The sequence below is a fragment of the Physeter macrocephalus genome, chromosome 2 (genome assembly GCF_002837175.3).
Source record: "Physeter macrocephalus isolate SW-GA chromosome 2, ASM283717v5, whole genome shotgun sequence".
Classification (NCBI taxonomy): domain Eukaryota; kingdom Metazoa; phylum Chordata; class Mammalia; order Artiodactyla; family Physeteridae; genus Physeter; species Physeter macrocephalus.
Window position 1 is genome coordinate 71,270,407 of NC_041215.1, and position 21,348 is coordinate 71,291,754.

Consider the following 21,348-nt stretch of genomic DNA (forward strand, 5'->3'; position numbering starts at 1 on the left):
CATCACCTAAAACTGAGACACTGTAGATTTTTCTTATAAACAAATACGCAGATTCTTCAGAATGCAGAGCAGTAATGGCCTTCTTACTTTTGTTTCCAGCTCAGAGTTTTCAAATTGGCAAAATCTTGGCCAACTCTGAACATGCTGATAAAAATCATTGGCAATTCTGTGGGAGCTCTGGGTAACCTCACCTTGGTGTTGGCCATCATCGTCTTCATTTTTGCCGTGGTTGGCATGCAGCTCTTTGGTAAGAGCTACAAAGAATGTGTCTGCAAGATTTCCAATGATTGTGAACTCCCGCGCTGGCACATGCATGACTTCTTCCACTCCTTCCTGATTGTGTTCCGAGTGCTGTGTGGAGAGTGGATAGAGACCATGTGGGACTGCATGGAGGTCGCCGGTCAAACCATGTGCCTTACTGTCTTCATGATGGTCATGGTCATTGGAAACCTGGTGGTATGTGGTAAAACATTTTTCTCATTTTCAGTAAAAGACAATGTAACCATGAAAAAGTATGTCCAACTGAGGAATGTTTTGAATGTTTTTTTTTAATCAATTCTCAATTTTCATGATGGCAGGAGTCAGGTATAGCTCAGACTATTGAAATCCACATGAACTCTTTTTAAATATTTCCTTATTCATTATTTTTATTTTTATTTTTTCCAGTTTTATTGAGCTATAATTGACATGCAGCATAAACTCTTAAAATGTCTTTTGAACTAAAGCTGTTCTTCATCTCTGTACCTCTTATTGTTCATGGAGAGGGCCATTTTTGGCTTTTATGTTTCACTTCTTGTACTAAAGCATGGAAGTGCCATGAAGAACAGTCATTCATTTTATTTATAAGTACTAATAATAGTATCACTTGAAAATGTTTCAAATTTGGGTTCTCTACAAGTTGGAGTTAAAAAAAAATAGTGATAATATCAGTCCATTAAAAGCACATAAGGTAAACGTTGCCTAGAAACTACAGTATGAACAAGTAACACTGACTCAAGAATCACTTGTTTATCATTTCTGTGTAAAATGAACCATGTCCAACACATCTCTGCTGAGTCCTGGAGGCATGGGAAAGATGATAGGAAGATATATATGGCATTGTGATATGACATTTACCTAAACAGGAGTAAAAATAGGAACTAGTAAGTGAAAAAATGTGAAAGTGAAGTGTTATATGTCAAGTTCACAAGATGGAAACTTTGCTTTACAGCAGCAAGGATGATCAGGCAAGGCTTTGTCAAGGAGTTCAGACCTGAAATATCTTTACTGAGATGTAAGATTTAGCTTGGTAAGAAGAAAGGTAGACTGTCCCAAGCCAGGGAACAGTGGACCCAGTGGTTGGGGAAGAAAGGACAGTAGATTCTCTAAGAGGGATCAGGCTCTTATATTTTAAAAATAAAGTTATTATACTAAGGTACTTGATTAGGCCCCAGTCCAGTGGAATAGTCATAACCAATATTTTAAAGTATGCAATTTATAGACTTAATTTCCTTTCACATCAAAGTAACTTCCAATTCCCCAGAGGAAAAGAAAAGGGAGGGGGAAAAAGCAAAAGATTATCATTTATTTCTATTTATCCCAAGATTTCAACCTCCTCAGTATTAGCTTAGATAATTCTGACCTCTTCTTAAAATAACAACAAACATGAACAGTGTACAATCCAGAAATATGACCAGTAGCCTAAAACAATAAACATTTATTAATTATTTCATAGTTTCTGTGGGTCTGAAATTTGGGGGCACCTTATCTGTGTGCTTCTGGCTTTGGGTCTGTCATAAGGTTGCTGTCAAGATGTTGGCAGGGAACTCAGTTATCTTGACTAAGACTGGAGGATCAACTTCTAAGAAGGCTCACTCTCGTGGCTATTGGCAGGAGGTCCCAATTCCTCTTTGTTGGCTGTTGGTAGAAGGCTTCAGTTTTTCTCCGCATGTATCTCACCATAGGGTTGTTGATTATTTCATGACATGGCAACTGGCTTCTCCCAGAGCAGGTGACACAAAACAAAGGGCAAGGAGAAAGCCCTCTTTATGTTCTAATCTTGAAGTCACGTACTGTCACTTCTGTCATATTGTATTCATTAGAAGCTAGTCACTAAAAAGAACTCACACTTAAGAAAAAGGGATTAGGCTTTCACTTTTGAAGGGAAGAGTATCAAATAATTTATATACATAAATATATATATATATATATATATATATTTTTTTTTTTTGGCCATGCTGCATGGCATGCAGGATCTTAGTTCCCCAAACAGGGATCAAACCCGCGCCCCCTGCAATGGAAGTGTGGAGTCCTAACCACTGGACTGCCAGGGAATTCCCCTGTAGATTTACTTTAAAGCCACCAGAATTCCGAATACAACTTGCTTGCTTTCAGAAAAGTGCAATATTGCATAGAACAGAAAGAAATGGTCATAGGGTTAATAGAAAAGAAACAAAGAAAAGGTCATAGGTTTGATTTTAGATTTGATTTGATTTCATTTATATATTTGGCATACATTGGAAGAAAAGAATAAAAGGCAGAGAACAGAACCCTTATGACAACAATGAATGAGCAGATCAGACACAAGCAACAGGGAATTCATAGTGGGAGTAGTAGAAAGTAAGTTTGGGGCCAAACTGTGTAGAGTTTAATTTATGAAAAGGCTGACTTTGCATAACAAAATTGGAGTTTTTCTGTAGGCAATTCAGAGCTACAGATGGCTTTTTATCAGGAAAGTGACAATGAGCAAGTGGGATTTTGGTAGAATTCATGTAGCGAGAAAACACAGAGTGAATTTAAAGAGAAGGAAACTCAACATATCACATGTCATCTATTAGTTTACTGAAATAAGACACATCTCTCTAACTGTACAGAGGTTTCAAGTTGAAAAGAGAATTTCAGGAAGTATCCATACCTTTGGATGACATTAATTTGGATGGCTGTATATGCATAAAAAGATATAGCCTATAAAATAATTTCCATCTATTGGCATAAATTTAAATTCTGTACATTAAAAAAATTTTTTTTTTATTTTTGGGTGCATTGGGTCTTTGTTGCTGTGCGCAGGCTTTCTCTAGTTGCAGCGATTCAGGGCTACTCTTCGTTGCGGTGTGTGGGCTTCTCATTCCGGTGGCTTCTCTTGTTGCGGAGCACGGGCTCTAGGCACACAGGCTTCAGTAATTGTGGCACGTGGGCTCAGTAGTTGTGGCTTGCAAGCTCTAGAGCGCAGGCTTAGTAGTTATGGCGCCCGGGCTTAGTTGCTCCGCGGCATGTGGGATCTTCCCAGACCCAGGGCTCAAACCCGTGTTCCCTGCATTGGCAGGTGGATTCTCAACCACTGTGCCACCAGGGAAGCCCTAAATTCTGTGTATTTTTAAAAAAATTAAAGAATCTCCCTTTTTTTTTTTTTTTTTACTATAAGTTAAAAAATATTCCTCCTTTTGTGATATCTTGGATGTTTTTTATGGAGTAACTAAGGTAGTAATAGTATCTGTCATGTTTACCACTATTAAGGAAATGTGTTCATATCACATTTGCTTAAATAAGACTGACTGAAACTGATGCAGTGCCTCCTACAATCCTTCCTTCTCATCCTCACCAGAAAGGGTAATGTCCCCCAAAGACAAGCTGACATAACCTCCTGTTAACACATGTAAACTTCTGTATGGTGCTCCACCACAAGTGTGAGTAACCACTGCCTAGTCCACAGACAAGACAGAGGTTTGGCCACAGACTGCTTTTCCTCAGGCTATTATTCTTGGTTTGCTAACACTATGGCCAGAAATCCTTTTATAGGTTCAAGGCAAGTGCTGCGGAAGGAAAATACGATTTTTTGAAGATTACCACTTCTAGAAGTAGCCACCACAGTCTCGTCTATGTCTAAGAGAAGGTGGAGCATTAGTACACAGGAGGGATATGAAAGTTTTGGGTTCTTCTCACCAATTAAGAATCAGGATGGAGGGACTTCCCTGGCTGTCCACTGGTTAGGACTCCACATTTCCACTGCAGGGGGCACTATCCCTGGTCGGGAACTAAGATCCTGCGTGCCTGTGGCACAGCCAAAAAAAAAAAAGAATCAGGATGGAGACAGTATTGATACATGCAGTATATTTCAATCCTGAACCCCAAATGGAAATTATTATTCCAAAAGACTGAGGGACGTATGAGTCATTTTCACTCAATGAGCTATCAGGTCTGCCCATGACCACGTGTGAGACAGGTTTCCAGGTTTCAGTCCCTGAGTAAGCTAGTTGAACTGTATTCCCTTAAATTGCCTTTGATAACAACCAACACCTTGGCCAGTTGTTATGCAGATCAATCCCCTGTGTTAACAAAGGAGCCCTAGAAAAAGAGATTAGCTTGGCTCACACAAACATTTCCAAGAAAAAAAGATAAATTGAAAGATAGTATAACAGAGGGTAGGTTGTATCATAGTATTTATAACAGTGATAATAACAGCTAAACTTTCTCAAGGGTTTACCATGTGCCAGTAGCTTTGTGAGAGCCACATGGATTTTCTAATTGAATCCTTACAACAATCTTGTAAGCTTAGCACTGGGAAAATTGACAGAAACTGGATTCTTAACCAGCATTATAATTCTAATGAGAAAGGGGAGCAGGCCGTATAGATATAGTAAGTGACACAAATAGATACCTGTTCCAATGCTTTGAAGAGGAACTATAAGTGGGATCTCACTCTGGGAAGGCTGATTGATATTTGTCAAGAAAAAGTTCCTAATAGAAAAGTTCATTAATAAACCTTAGGAAATCAAATCTAGAAAAAAAATTATGGTACCAAAATTCAGTTTTATAATGGATAAAACCCAAATGTAGCATTTAATTTTTTTCTCTTGCATCTGTTTTTTCATCCAAAAAGTAAATTCAAGGCAAATCACAATAAAATATAACTTTATTGATAAATTTCTGATGTGAAGGAGCAGGTCTTACTATGAATACTAGCAGACGTGGTATAGCAATTGAAAGATGTCAATATAGACTCACAGAATTATGTGCAGTCCTTGTTGGGTCTTATAGGTTTTTACCTTTCTTACCACAATTGGTTAGACTAACTCGTACTGGTTAGACAAAGGAACTCTGAGCCTCATTAGCTTATTGGAAAGAGGAATATAGCAAGAAGGCAGCATCCTTTTCATTGGAATTGTACTTAAAATTTTTCCTAGGATTCCTCTTCTGTACTATTTACTTTTTGTCTTTGGATCCCTTCAGGCCATATCCTTCTTTTTTGTTCTGTATGCTTGAATATCAGGGACTCATGAACATTATCAATCAAATTCTGAAAAAAATTATATTACTTGGTCTTGTGCCTATGGGAGTACTGTGTTCCTTAGTAAATTACCTCTTTTTGAGTGTACACAGTGGGATTATGGTCACTAATCTTTTCACTCACTCATATCAGTGGGTCCTATTTTTGGAGACCCAAGTTATAGACTAATTAGTGGTCTCTAACCATTTCTTTATAGTATTTCCAACCACTGTATAAATCTAGTGGCTGTTATTTTCTGAACCAAAAGCTGGGAACTCTGATCTAGCAGTAGGTATATATATTTTTTAAATCGACAAGTTATCTAAAGTGCAAAAATTGGTACAAACACATAAAAATAAAATCATATTTAAATATATTGGAATCATCTTTGGCTTCAGGAATAAACTATAATAAATTATCAGTGTCCTGGAAAACCCAAGTTACATGGGGAAAATACTTAACACCCCAATAAAAGGTTTTTTTCTTTTTCACTGTATAGTTATCTAGATAGCTAAAATTTTAAATTTGGAAATGAACTTAATATAGAAGTTTTACGCAACAGTGGTTTCAGTAATTTTGCAATGACTAAAAAGGAATTAGTGTTAATAGTATTATTTTATATTGGCCAGGTATTTATTTCATTCACCTTTTTTTTTTCCAGGATAGTTTACCATAAACTAGAAAGAATACCTATCAGCAAAAAGTGAGATGTAAGAACAGTTTTGGAAAATGTGTAGTTCAGAGCAATAGAAACAACAGAATGTTTTGATCACCAATTTTCCTATTGTGTTTTAGGTTCTGAACCTCTTCCTGGCCTTACTCTTGAGTTCATTCAGTTCTGACAATCTTGCCGCCACTGATGATGATAATGAAATGAATAATCTCCAGATTGCTGTTGGAAGGATGCAGAAAGGAATTGATTATGTTAAAAGAAAAATACATGAATTTATTCAGAAAGCCTTTGTTAGGAAGCAGAAAGCTTTAGATGAAATTAAACCTCTTGAAGATCTAAATAACAAAAAAGACAGCTGTATTTCCAACCATACCACCATAGAAATAGGCAAAGACCTCAATTATCTCAAAGATGGAAATGGAACTACCAGTGGCATAGGCAGCAGTGTAGAAAAATATGTTGTGGATGAAAGTGATTACATGTCCTTTATAAACAACCCCAGCCTCACTGTGACTGTACCAATTGCTGTCGGAGAATCTGACTTTGAAAATTTAAATACTGAAGAATTCAGCAGCGAGTCAGATATGGAGGAAAGCAAAGAGGTAGGAATTTCTACATCAGAAGATATTTTGGTGTTATGTATGCTTTATACTATCAGACTTTTAAAAATTATATTTTCTTTCTGTAAGAAAATAGGAAATATTTATTGACACAATTTCTATGCAAAATTGGCAATAGATAAATTGACGGTACCTTAATATATAACTAGACAAATGATATGTTGACTCATTTGTTCAAATATTCACCATTTTGAATTATTGATAATATGAATATTCAGAGTAATATGAATTTTTGAGGATTTTAAATAATTTTTGATTTGTGAACAGTGCCTCAGTTTATACACTTTCTTCCTTATAATTCTCCCACAATGGTGGTTTTTTTGTATGTACTAGAACAATACTTGGTGAGAGGGCAGTTCCAATTCTTATTTTGCTACATTCTTGGCTCTTATGGAATAATTTATAAACTGTGATCTTATTTAGTTTTCACAGGCATATTTATTAATGGAAGTATGATTGGGATATTGGCTTGATATTTACATATAGTTTCATGTTTCCTGAAGTAAATAATTTTTTAAAGGAAGTGAAGGTAGTGATGAAGAATCAGGTTGAAAATGTTTTTAACCCTGCTGAACCCAGTACATGCTCTCTAAACAAACAAAAAGCCTTGATACGTTATAGAATGTAAAATTCTAAATTTATCAACTACAGTTAAGAGTCTTGGTAGTTTAAAGAATTCTTTGATTTACTAGAAGAGTATAAATACCAGGGTATGTTCTTGGTTTGTTTATAGGTTAATAAGCACAGAGTTGGGAATAAAGAGAAGAAGGAATTAAAACCTTAATGTTTAACTACACAAAAATGAAGACAGAAATCCCAACAATTAAAGCTTGCATAAACAAATAAAAATAACAACGGAAACCAAAGATTCATTCTTTTTTGTCATTTGAAGTGATTGGCAGGGAACAAAAAGACCTCTATTATTATTCTCATCCTAAGAAAGATGATTTGGGGGAGTTTGAGATGCTGAAGGGTACAATTTAAGTAGTGCAACAAAGTCACAAAAATTAGGGATCAGTTAATAAAATTATGAGCAAAAATATATTTCTAAGAAAGGAACCTTAGATATTTCAATCCGTATTACTATATTCATTGTATAAGATTACTGAAAAAGACACTATTTCTGTTTGTTCTTGTTTGTAAGATAGGTAGTATTGCTAATTCTGTGATTACATAGAAGTAGATGTTAGACGTGAAATTCAGAGAAAGTTTAAATATAGGTATTAAAATTAGCATATAGGTAACAGGGCCATAGCTACTAGTTTCACAAAATAACAGATGAGATTAAAGGGGAAAATTTTTAAACCTTATAGCCTGGGACAAATAATTGCTGTAATTAGTTGAACTCAGTTGTTCACTAATAAGATCATTATTTTAAAACTGATTAATATCTTAATATCTAGTTAATAAAATGTTGGATAAGCGTATTTGATTGGGCTATGCTGAAAGGGTGGGGACTAACTTCTGGCATTGTATATTACTAGAAACTAAAGTCAGCATTTGGAAGGTAGAATTCAGTCGTTAAATTTTGATATATATTCCCCTCTCATTATTTTGACATTATACCTAATAGCAAATATCTCCCTTACAGTACGGAAGTCAATATTTATTTTTATCTAGTGAAAAATATATTAACTAAGAATGAATTATGGAGAATCAAATGTTGAAGCCATCAGTCAATTTAAACTTCTGGCTGAGGATCTTTTGAGGTATGGTTAACTCATCATCCAGTCTTCTTAATTTTCAGAAATTTTAAAGCCTCAGACTTCTCCAAAGGAGCATGTATTTTGCCTCATCTCAAACCATTGTGTTTGACATTAGAGAATTATCTAGTTAAGGTGGGGCTTATAGAAGGAAAAATCCAAACTCTCTTCCCAGTTTCTCTTTTTACCATTAAGCTTTTTCATCTGTTTTCTGTTTGAGTTAGGTACTCCAAAGTAATATATGTGAAGTCAATACTTTGGAATTGGAGGCAGAGAACTGATTTGCCAGTTGAAAGTAGACAGAATTATTTTATTGCTTTAACTGTAGAGTCCTTTCAATACTTTCAATACTTTCCCATCATAGTGATTGTTACTTGTGTGCTAAAATTTATTATTTGGTGAAATTTTTAATTATGGCTTTATATCAAACTTCCTAAATATAAACTCATAAACAAATAAAGGATTAGAGCAATAGTCTAGGAAGGGACTATGTGCACGTTTTAATTTTCTGGTATTTTACCTTGTAACTCTACACTAGAAAACAAAAGAGAACTGACATAATTATTCAAGAATTGCAAAGATTCCCACCTCGGATATCTTTTTAGTGTTCTGCCTTCAAGTTAGTTTTGTCTGGTCATTTTCTTAACTGGTAGGTTTGGATTGTGCTGTTAAATATCACATGTGGAATATTAATAAATGGAATAAGGCTAATTGACATTCTTTTCTAAATGATTTGAAAAATTAAAGGAAAAAAATGGAGCACCTTTTAATTTTTGGAATGCCTAATGAATTCCTTTTTATAGGGCAGACTAACCAAGTGGACCCAGAGGTTGTTTAGGTGTTTGAACTAAATCCTCTTCTATTTTATCTTTGCCAAATTTGTGTGATTCTTTGACAGCTTTCTGTAGATTCTCTAGAGTATATTATTTTAAATTCATATCTTAATTATATGTTTTAACTCATGTTATTTTGACTATATATAATGTAATTCCTTTCATACTTTGTGATTTTGAATGATTGATTTTTCTTATAGAGTTTTAATAATGTTGAAGCCACAATGATTATTTTTCAAAGTGAAATTTACTAGTGCAATATGGTGACCTTCACTGCTTACCGTTCTTACTTCTCACAGGGGTAAAATCAAGCTGGAGCCATCAAGAATGCAGCTCTGGTGTTTTTTAACCAGCCAGAGGCTCGTGCCACCACTTTTACCCAGGTTACCTAAGCAAGTTGTACATATATAAATATAATTAGTTTCTAAATGAATTTTGACTGGCCTGCATGTTACTCAGCTACATTCCTTGCCCATCCATTGGCAGTAAAATAAAAACATGCACAGCTGCTCTTATGCTGAGTCATAAAGCATGGTCAGGCAAGTCTGGCAACCCTAACTTTTTTTTTTAAATGAGTTAGCTGCTAATTTTCTTACATAGATTTTTATAGAAATTACATTCAGTGAAAAGTAAACGTGCATGCCTTTATGAATTATTTAATTACCATTTAACATTACAGAGTTTTGAATGTGCTAAGGGTCTAAAAGGAGAAATATACTCTTTGAAAACTCTTGCAGAAAGCTTTCTCTCCCCTGCCCTTTTCTTAAATAAATAAAGCCCCAATGAGTGAACTTTGTTGGTATTTTTTTGTTCAGGGTCATATTAAATTTTTCTGAAGGGTAATCTGCAAATTAAAGCCATCCCTTATTCATGTGCAAACTTCCTAAAGGATGTTTTAATGTGATTAGAATGTAAATGAATTGGAATGTTATGTTTTGGCTGCTACCAGCATGGGTACAATTTTTATCTGCTTCATTTCAGAAAAAATGCCATCTCTCTATTTAGCACTTTACCAAAAGTACTTTGTATTTAGAATACAATTCGCTTGGAGAATCTGTTGATATTTACCCCTAAAACTCTTGAGAATAAAAGAAAAGGAAATACATTTTATACTCCAAAAGAAAGGAAGGAAGGAAGGAAGGAAAGCAGTGTTATAGGTGGTATATTCATTCTGAAAAGAGATCTGGAATCCACTTTCTTCATCGTGTTCCTCCTCTGTACTTGGTGTTTTTGTCTCTCTTTTATTTCATCCAGACCTGTTGGGAAACTTTCTCTGGAAGAATATTATTTAAATATATCATGCACTGCAAATTCATATAGGAAGAGAATCAGTGTGAGCTTTTGCTCCTTTCGTGTTTATTAAATGAAGGGACCTCCTAGTCATGTAATTAAGGCAGTGAATGTAACACCTTTCTATGGGCTCCATTTGGAGGACCTTTCATTTCCTGATGTTGAAATCACAGTTTTGTGCTAAAATATGTTAACCAAATTGCCTGACCCAATTTAATTATTTTCAAGAAATGTTAATTAAATGCTTTGTCACTTAGATGCAGTTTTCTCTCCTTCTACCATTAAAATTGTAAAATAACCCTAACATAAGCATATTTGCCTCTTTGAAAGCAGGGATAATCATGCCATTTGGGGAACATTCTTTTATATCTTGGAACAAAATATTCAGTCACTGGCACTCTACATTCATGAAAGATAATACCTTATATATTGGAAGAATGAAACCAATATCCTTGGTCATATAAAGTGAGACCCAAGGTAAAAAATGCTCACAACTAAACACAGATACATACTAAAAACATATACACAGGGATTAGAGAGAATTATTTTTTCCTATTATATATTAATTCTTCAGAAAAGTGTGAGATTTGACTCCTTAGGATAATGTCTTGTTTTTCCCAGTTTCTTAGAAAGAGGTAAGTTAGTTTTCTTATTCTCTGAGTATCATTTTCCAAGTTCCTGTGTAGAGAGGTATATCAGGGAAAGTGACAATCAGGAATGTCGTCTACCAGTATTTAAGAGATTTAGCTGGAGTAAGTGTGGTGGAACACAAACTAAGTAGAACTGATGCAAATGACTTCATTTATTCTCACCCTCACATTATCACACTTTCCAATTTCCTTGAATATGTCTCTGGCCAGAAAACATTGTCTGCTCCCTAAAAGAGTAGTATACTGAATTCCAACACAAGGGGTAGGAAGGGAGAGAAGGATGTGTAGAGATGGATTGGGTAAGCAGTGGTAGAGTGGTTTCAATAGAAGCCCATGTATAATTTTATACTGGAGAATGTGTAGTCTTCAAGGGAAAGTTTTCCAGTGGGATAGTGATTAAAGGATAAAAATGGCTCTAAATATCCTTAAGGTAAGAACAAAATTGACCAAACGTGTGTCTTTGGGGCACTGGTAATATGCTGAGCTGTAGGTCAGCACGACATAAGGGTTACTTTTGCCATCCCAAGAAATATTTAAGACCCTGCTATTTATGGATTATAGAATTTTATAATGTATCTATTATAAAGACAAAAATGATTATCTGATAATGTAGTATGATGATAATGATAGTTTTGATTTTGCCTTCTTCCTTATTAAGAAGAGCATTTCCTTTCTAGTTAATGTATCACTTTGGCCTTAGGCCTATCCCAAAGTAAGCATAACCATCACTTTCATTGTTTCGATGTTAAGATTTTTCATGTAAAATGACCTAGAGCTCTTTAAGTACAGATTAGGATCCATGTGGAACAAAAGATTGCCATTTGTGGTGACCAAAATAGTTAGATATGGAATATTTGATTTAATCTATATTTGAATTATCTCTTTTTAAAAAAAATTCTAATTTCTTTTATTGACTATATTTAGAATATACATTTTCCCCAAAATATATACAATATTTACTAATTACATTTTCTCAAAAATATATCTTCATAATGAGAAAAAAAAAAGTGTGCCTTTGAAAAACTTAACAAGAAGTGATTTCCCTCCCTTTTTCTGTTGTGATTAATTATTTTCAAAAATACTTATACTTTCTGAAAGGACTGTGAGTTTGGCATGTAGATGTTTAACAATAGTTTGGAAAGTAAAAGTTAGAAGTGTAATGTTTAAAAATGCAAAGTGAAATACTGTGTGTCTTGAAATTTATTTATCACATCATTAAGCAAAATATGATTCTGCCCTGTTTAACTCCTATGATTATAATTCCCCAGCACTTAGAGGAATCCAGCAGATTTTCAATAGTAAGAGCCCTGTAACATGAAGTTTTCACTAAAACAAAAGTTCAGCTAATATTTTCATCTGAAAATAAATGATTGTCAATGCCAGGCATAGCAAATAACAGTTTGTTACTCCTGTTTGATCTCTTGACTATCCTGACATTGAGGGAACATCCATATTTTCTTAAAGGTTGAGTAAGGAAGGACTGTTCTAACAACATCATTCAGTCCACTTGTCTTCCAGCAAATAAGCACAAAAAATAAAAAAGGAACCTAAACATCTAAATTTTACCAAAGGGAAGAATAGAACTTGAAAATAAAAAACTGGTTCTATTTCTAAGTAGTTAATATATTGGTCTCTTACTCATGTGGCATTTTACAGTGAATGGTGCCTAGATTGGAGAATTTACAAATACTCTTTATTTGAAAATTTTTCTTTTAAGTATATGAGTACTAATAATTCCATAAAATGATGTGTATTTGATAATTCTAATTGGTGAATTTGCACTGTAGTTAGAATTAATCATAATTATGACCTTATCTGAAGCTGAAGAGTTTTATATTCTTAATTTGATTCATTTGTTTTTTATTGGCTCTTTATACATTTTAACTGTTTTCGTCAACATATTTTATGATATTATGATATTTGCCTCTTATGTGATTTTAAGAAAGTCATTGAATTGATGTTATCAAGAAAGATTTTATAAATCAGAATTTCTTGCCTATATCTCAGGCTTATTGTTTAAAGTAAACTTTTGTTTATAAAATATCCCAACATATGTTTAGCTTCACTCTACATTAATACATATAAAGATATGAATATAAGAAACTAATACTAAGTTCATGGTCATGAAACATGGGAATCAACAGTATCCCAACACTATCTTGAACCTACGATGTTTAATTACATATCACATCTACTAAATGTTTTAAATTGATAAAGATTGGCTTAACTTATGGATCATCAAAGAAATTCTCTAGGGAATCCTAGCAAAGTGGGGTACAGAAGACCTAGAGTCCAGCTACTGACTCAGTATGACTTTTGACGAGGTGATTAAAGCCACATTTCCTTCTCTAACTAGACACTAGATTGGTTCGTGTTGCGGATTAATGTGTACCCTAGATTTTTTATTTGTAAACCAAATAAAGTTATTCAAGTAATAAATGTGACAGGTAGATCCTGTGCTGTTCCACATCAGGGAGAAGATGGAGAAGGATGAGATATTGCCTTTCCTTAGAGAGATTCCATTCTTTGCTGGGATTGTAGATCCATGTACATAGAGTAGAAACAGGAAAAACACTGTCAAAATGAGTCAGTCTTAGTTTTCCTGACTCCAGAGTTAAAGTACAGTTTATTTCATAGTTTCATCACAGGTCTGGTTAATTGGAAGCCTGATGTTTAGACAGCACTTCAAATTCTAAGGGTTGTTGGTCATTACCTACACAATTTAGAATCTTGAAGGATTTGTGTTTCTGTGTACTTACATGAGAATATTATATGTATTCCCTTGAATGTAAAAGTAAGTATTAGATAGGAGGTGTTAGAAGTAGTTAGTGGTAGAATAAAATAGTGCATGCATTGGTCATTCATTCATTTACCCAATGAACATCTACTAAACACAAACATTGTGATGGGTCCTAGGGATGCAGAGATGGCAAAAGCATGATCTTTGCTTCAAAAGATTGTCTGGTGAGATACATCTTCTAGAAAAGCAGAATACTTTTCTGTTGTACTTTTGAAAAAGTAATGATTTGACCTTTAAATATATAAATGTTTGGCTTCAATTAAAAAGATATCTGTTAGTTCTGTGTCAGTACTAAGGCACTGCACTAAATGAAAGGCATTGTAGTTGATGTTACAGAGATCCTCTGGAAACTTTTGAACCAAGATTCCCTGGAATATGTTGTCTGGTGACTTCTCCCAATCACTGTCAAGGACTAGCCTTCATTCTGTTATGAATGAAGTTCATTCATTCTTTCATTTTTTAAAAAAAAATTGTTGAGTACCTGACGTGTAATATAGCCAGCACTGATGCAGGCTCTGATGCAGTCATTTGCCAATGTGGAGCGCCCTGAATATGGATTCTCATTTACCCCCAGGTCATCCCCCAATCTGTAATTGCAGTGTTATCCTTTTTCCTAAAAGGAATGTTTTCCATTTGTTATTGTGGGCTGTTTGTAGTTAGATTATATATGACCAGACTTCACTTATTCTGATTACCTATGTCATGTTTCAATATCCAGTAAATGATAAGATCAGTATTTTTAGGTCCCTAATGTGTAACAGCTTTATGTGAATCAGATGGATGGGATTGATAGGATAATTTAGCCATTTCTTTGTCAATTACATGTTTATAAACGCAGCTACACTTATCAAAGAAAGAGTCTAATCAAAAGACGAAGAACAGGAAATTAGAAAAAGTCATATAATATTTCATTTTAAAACAAATATATTCAAATTTTAACAGTAAAGATATTATAATTGAGTATCTCTCTAGTATTGTGATATACTTGGTGAGTAGAAAAAGAAATCAACAAACTTCAGGCACCTTATAATATATAATCCTTGATTTAAGTAGTTTGGTTAGATTTAAAAATAATCCTGAATGAGTGCTAATTGAGGAGACATATAATATTTATGCATCTATCATTGGTATTGTTAAATTACACACACAAAAGCATTTTCTATCTTATCTATAGCTTATATAAATATTTTTACTTTATCAGCACCACTATGCCAAGGAAATATTTTATATAAAGAAAATTATTTTCAGGAAATAAAGGAACCAGCTTCCTCCGGAAATCCATAGAATCCTTAGCCCAAATATAATGTTTCCAGTACTGACTACAACATGTATTTTAGAGTGGGTTCAACATATTTCAATGTGCATTTTATCATATGCTTACCTCATCCCCTTTATAAAGTAGCTCCTATCAGCTCAGCCATTTCCTAATGTTATGCACTAATGGTAATAACATTGTAACAGGTCCGAGAATGCTGTGGCCCAAACTACTCTGATTCCATGTGGCACTCATACCTGGCCCTGTGTCATTCCTGCAGCATTTTAAGACCACGCTAAAGACTGGATCCCTTCATTTATACTGATCCCATGAACGACCTGACCTGGCTAAAGTTTGTTGTATTTCAAGATTTAAAACAACTTCTTTCTATTATATTTTTCTTTTGGTGGTATTTGATTTAACCTAAAGGAAAACAAAACAACAACCAAAGATTCATTTCTGCCTTTATTAACCGGAGAGGTAAGAGTGCCAGAGTAACAAGTAGTTTCCAAATGCACAATGAAACACAGGAGTGCATTGGCCAAAGAGAATGCAAAATATCAGCTCTTGCTATAAAGCTAACAATGTGCTGCTCTTTTCAGAATTAGAAAACTATAGAATATATTTAATAACAACAAGTGGTATATGTTTTCATGTCAATGAAAAGTGGGTAAATTTAGATTGTTGCTGTTTATGTGCATTTGATCAAATCTTTTCTGCATTTGACATGAAAATACACTCATACAGCTTTTGTTGGTTGGGTCACAATTTTAGAATAAAACAAACTAGACCATTTGCAAACTAATTTACAAAAGCAAGATCACAGACCACAGTACTACTCTGGAAGCTTACGTAAGCTCTCTGCATGATTTTTTTTCAGAATCTTTCTCTATACAGGAGCTTAATCAAAAATTATTTAAGTTGTTAGCACCATATTTTTAAAGGAAAAAATTTTGTGGTGCTGTATCTAATCTTGTGACCCCCACCTCTACTAAAGCGGACTGGCATTATGTTTAAGATATTCTTAAATTACAGATCAAGGAAATGAATACAGAAGACTTAAGGGCACGCCTTTGAAATTTTTATATTGTAGATTAAAGAAAATATTTTAAAAGCTTTTCTGTGGAATTGATTTTCAGAAGCTAAATGCAACTAGTTCATCTGAAGGCAGCACTGTTGACATAGGAGCTCCCGCTGAGGGAGAACAACCTGAGGTTGAACCTGAAGAATCTTTGGAACCTGAAGCCTGTTTTACGGAAGGTAAGGAAACAATGTGTGTACACTCATTAGACTTCTCTGATCTAGCCATCTATTTTCTCCCTCCCGGGCTCGCTCTAATCATCCATATCTATCCAACAACTGTTCCTTTACTTGTCTGTTCGTTGCTTTTTCTATATCAAAACAAAGATGATTTTTGAAAAGGTAAGATTTAATTTATGTAATCAGATATTCTGTTTTGGGGAATCCTGTTCAACTTTAAGAAATGCTGTTAACTATCTGGGTTTTTTGGTGGCCTTCTAGAATCTTTGATAGGAGAGAAAGCCAAATCATACATCTCTCTCTTTAGCTTTAAAAAAAAAGAAAAAAATTTTAAATCAAAGAAGTAATTTATTGTTTACTGTTTTATCAGGTCATAATGGGTATGAATTGATTAATGTACATTTCAAACTGTCCATGAATAACAATTACCTGTATCGTCAAGATCAAATATTTTTTATTAGCTCTGAATGATACTAGATTGTAGATAATGAAATGCCAAAATATACTGAGTTATATAATACAGGGCTCCATGCCATTGGAGTAATACTAAGAGGATTTTGTGAAGCAAACTAAAATTATGTTATTTGAGGTATGCATCAGTTATCTCTTGAACAATAACGTTGTGTATCAAACCACCCAAAACTTCTTATCATATAACAAAAAAACGTATATTTTTGCTCACAAACCCATGGCTGGCTAGGTGGTTTTGCTGATCTTGGTTAGGATTAGTCATACGGCTGAGGTCTTAGATGAGACTGCTGCCTGACTCAGCTCCATCCACACACTGGCCCAGGCTTTTTCTCATAGCAAAAGCAAAGGAGCAGGAGAGGAAGCCTAAATGCCAAACACTTAATCCTCCACTTACATCAGGTTTGCTTCTGTCCTGTTCACCAAAGCAGAGTCGCCAATCCAGATTCAATATGGGAATGCACTACATACAAAAAGGCGTAAAAAATTAGTGCAATATTACAGAGTATGAAATTCCTTATATTTCTTATATAAATCACTATTGTAGGTACAGAACTTTTTCTCTAAAGCCCTAGGAATCACTTCATTCTTAACTTATTTTTTTAGTTAACAGCTATTTAACAATTCATACTGTCTTAGACCCAAATTCAATAGTAATTGCTTAAACAAAAGTTGATTTTAATAATAATGACTGTAGTAATGCTATTTAATTACAACTAATTCTAAAAATGTTTCATTCATTTTCATTTTATTTAAGAACGTTAAAGCTGTTTTAATTTAGACTTAAGCTAACTTTAAAAATATGTGATTATACAAATGTTAGAAATCAAAATTGAGGTCAATAGATTCAAGGCTTTTGCAGATGATTATGTTACATACACCTATTGCTTTTGGACTTAAATGCATTGGAGAAAACAAATATTTATGTATTAATTGTCAATTTTTAAATTATTTCAGAGGAAGAACTATTTATTCAGCATAAGTTATGAGGGAAGCCACTTTTCTTCACTATTTCCTCCAAAATTCTGCACACATTTCAGTGACGTTGATTATGAAAAAAATTATGACTTTATGAAACATTTAAGTGGTATATCACAAAAATAATTTCTGTAATATTAGTTATTACTCCTTCCCAGACAATTAGCTTGTTTTTAGGATCACAATATATGCATAATAATATTTATGGTAATATCAACATTTGTCTTTTGTGAAGTTAAAAAAAAGCATTTAAGTATGAAATGTCACCAACATAACATTATAGAAAACAAAAATAATACATAAGACACCCACCAACCAACTTTAACAATTTGAATATTTTTGTCATATTTGCTTCAGACTTTATATTTAAGAATAAAACAGATACAGATTTGGCCCCTTTTGTACCCTTTCAGTATCCCATTCCCTTGCTTTCCTCTCAGAAGTGAATCAGTATCCCAAATTTGGCATTTATCCTTCCCACTAATGTTGGTCTTTTTATGTTAAACAGTGTTTTTTCATCCCATATCCTCTTTAGGGGAAAAGAAACCCTTAAATCCAGTTCCATTTAATTCATTACAACAAATATTTTCAGGGCATGTAATTCTTCTTAATCCTTTGGGAGTCAGAAATGTGAAAAAGATCTTGCCTCAAAGAAACAAGAAATACAATGCTATTTCTTTCTTTCTTGAGAAACTAATAACATTTAAGAGGACTTCATTAAATTTTCATGAAACAAAGGATATGATCTGGCTGACATTATAAAGTAGCATCTGTTAAATATTTATGCATTAAAATATTAAGCTCCTTCAAAATGAGGTTTCCATTTTTCTATTCATTGAACGAGAGCTCTCTGTCATGGTTAAAACTCTATGTCATGACTCCTGTCTCACACCCCAGCGCCCCCATATACTGTGTGCTGCCAGGTCCTGTCAACTCAGCAGTATCTTTTGATTCCTGACCACTATCACTAGCTTTACCCTTGCTTTCACTTTCTTTAATGTTAAGTTGATTGAATCTCATAGACTCTGGACTCCTTTTCCATCTTCTCTCTTCCAGTCATCCAGTGCCTTGTGCAGGTAAAGATCATTCTAAATCAGTATTCTTATACGGTAAATCTCCATAACTCCCAAATAAATCCTTCAATGTTTTCCCCATTAGATAGCACATAAAATCTAAGTTCTCTAACTGAATCATTCAGGTCCTTTTGAAATTGGCTTTAGAGTGTCTTTTCTAGTCTTGACTCCCAATTCTCTGCTTCATACAATTTCTAGACTTTTCCATCACCAAGGTTTATTAATATCACTTTTTCTGCATTTCTTTACAGCTCCATGTACTAGACCTGATTCTTTTTTTTTTTTTTTTTTTTTTTTTTTTTTGCGGTACGCGGGCCTCTCACTGCTGTGGCCTCTCCCGTTGCGGAGCACAGGCTCCGGATGCACAGGCCCAGCGGCCATGGCTCACGGGCCCAGTGGCTCCGCGGCATGTGGGATCTTCCCAGACCGGGGCACGAACCCGTGTCCCCTGCATGGGCAGGCGGATTCTCAACCACGGCACCACCAGGGAAGCCCTAGACCTTATTCTTATACATCCTTCAAAGTCTAGCCCCAAATCCACTTTTTCTGTAAAGCTCAGTATTAGAAATTTTTTTAACATCTTTATTGGAGTATAATTGTTTTACAATGGTGTGTTAGTTTCTGCTGTATAACTAAATGAATCAGCTATACGTATACATATATCCCCATATCTCCTCCCTCTTGCGTCTCCCTCCCAACCTCCCTATCCCACCCCTCTAGGTGGACACAAAGCACCAAGCTGATCTCCCTGTGCTATGCATCTGCTCCCCACTAGCTGTCTGTTTTACATTTGGTAGTGTATATATGTGCATGCCACTCTCTTACTTCATCCCAGCTTACCCTTCCCCCACCCTGTGTCCTCAAGTCCATTCTCTACATATCCATCTTTATTCCTGTCCTGCCCGTAAGTTCTTCAGAACTTTTTTTTTTTTAATTCTATATATATGTGTTACAGTACAGTATTTGTTTTTCTCTTTATGAGTTACTTCACTGTGTATGACAGATACTAGGTCCATCCACCTCACTACAAATAAATCAATTTCGTTTCTTTTTATGGCTGAGTAATATTCCATTGTATATATGGGCCACATCTTCTTTACCCATTCATCTGTCGATGGACACTTAGGTTGCTTCCATATCCTGGCTATTGTAAATAGAGATGCAATGAACATTGTGGTACATGACTCTTTTTGAATTATGATTTTCTCAGGGTATATGCCCAGTAGTGGGTTTGCTGGGTTGTATGGTAGTTCTCTTTGTAGTTCTTTAAGGACCCTCCATACTGTTCTCCGTGGTGGCTGTATCAATTTACATTCCTACCAACAGTGCAGGAGGGTTCCCTTTTCTCCATACCCTCTCCAGAATTTATTGTTTGTAGATTTTTTTTCTTTTTTTTTAGATTTTTTGATGATGGTCATTCTGACCAGTGTGAGGTGATACCTTATTGAAGTTTTGATTGGCATTTCTCTAATGATTAGTGATGTTGAGCATCCTTTCATGTGTCTGTTGACAATCTGTATATCTTCTTTGGAGAAATGTCTATTTAGCTCTTCTGCCCATTTTGGGATTGGAATGTTTGTTTTTTTGATATTGAGCTGCATGTGGTGCTTGTAAATTTTGGAGATTAATCCTTTGTCAGTTGCTTCATTTGCAAATATTTTCTCCCATTCTGAGGGTTGTCTTTTTGTCTTGTTTATGGTTTCCTTGGCTGTGCAAAAGCTTTTAAGTTTCCTTAGGTCCCATTTGTTTCTTTTTCTTTTTATTTCCATTTATCTAGGAGGTAGGTCAAAAAGGATCATGCTGTGATTTATGTCATAGAGTGTTCGGCCTATGTTTTCCTCTAAGAGTTTTATAGTGTCTGGCCTTACATTTAGGCCTTTAATCCATTTTGAGTTTATTATTGCACATGGTGTTAGGGAGTGTTCTAATTTCATTCTTTTACATGTAGCTGTCCACTTTTCCAAGCACCACTTATTGAAGAGGCTGTCTTTTCTCCATTGTATATTCTTGCCTCCTTTATCAAAGGTAAGGTGGCCATATGTGCATGGGTTAATTTCTGGGCTTTCTGTCCTGTTCCATTGAACTATATTTCTGTTTTTGTGCCAGTACCATACTGTCTTGATTACTGTAGCCTTGTAGTATAATCTGAAGTCAGGGAGCCTGATTCCTCCAGCTATGTTTTTCTTTCATAAGATTGCTTTTGCTATTTGGGGTCTTTTGTGTTTCCATACAAATTGTGAAACTTTTTGTTGTAGTTCTGTGAAAAATGTCATTGATAGTGTGATAGGGATTGCATTGAATCTGTAGATTGCTTTGGGTAGTATAGTCATTTTCACAATGTTGATTCTTCCAATCCAAGAACATGGTATATCTCTCCATCTGTTTGTATCATCTTTAATTTCTATCATCAGTGTCTTATAGTTTCCTGCATACAGGTCTTTTGTCTCCTTAGGTAGGTTTATTCCTAGGTATTTTATTCTTTTTGTTGCAATGATAAATGGGA

At 34.6% G+C, this 21,348-nt stretch overlaps 1 protein-coding gene across 11 annotated transcripts in view; it reads left to right on the plus strand.

The window, feature by feature from the left end:
* LOC102984469 (sodium channel protein type 2 subunit alpha) overlaps positions 1–21,348 on the plus strand; it is a 147,769-nt gene that overhangs the window by 100,646 nt on the left and 25,775 nt on the right. For all 11 annotated transcript variants that reach the window (XM_024122214.2, XM_007128310.2, XM_007128312.2 and 8 more), the window contains 3 exons: positions 100–456; positions 6,038–6,517; positions 16,206–16,326. In XM_024122214.2, the coding sequence (XP_023977982.1) occupies positions 100–456; positions 6,038–6,517; positions 16,206–16,326 (958 nt within the window). The remainder of the gene's footprint in view (positions 1–99; positions 457–6,037; positions 6,518–16,205; positions 16,327–21,348) is intronic.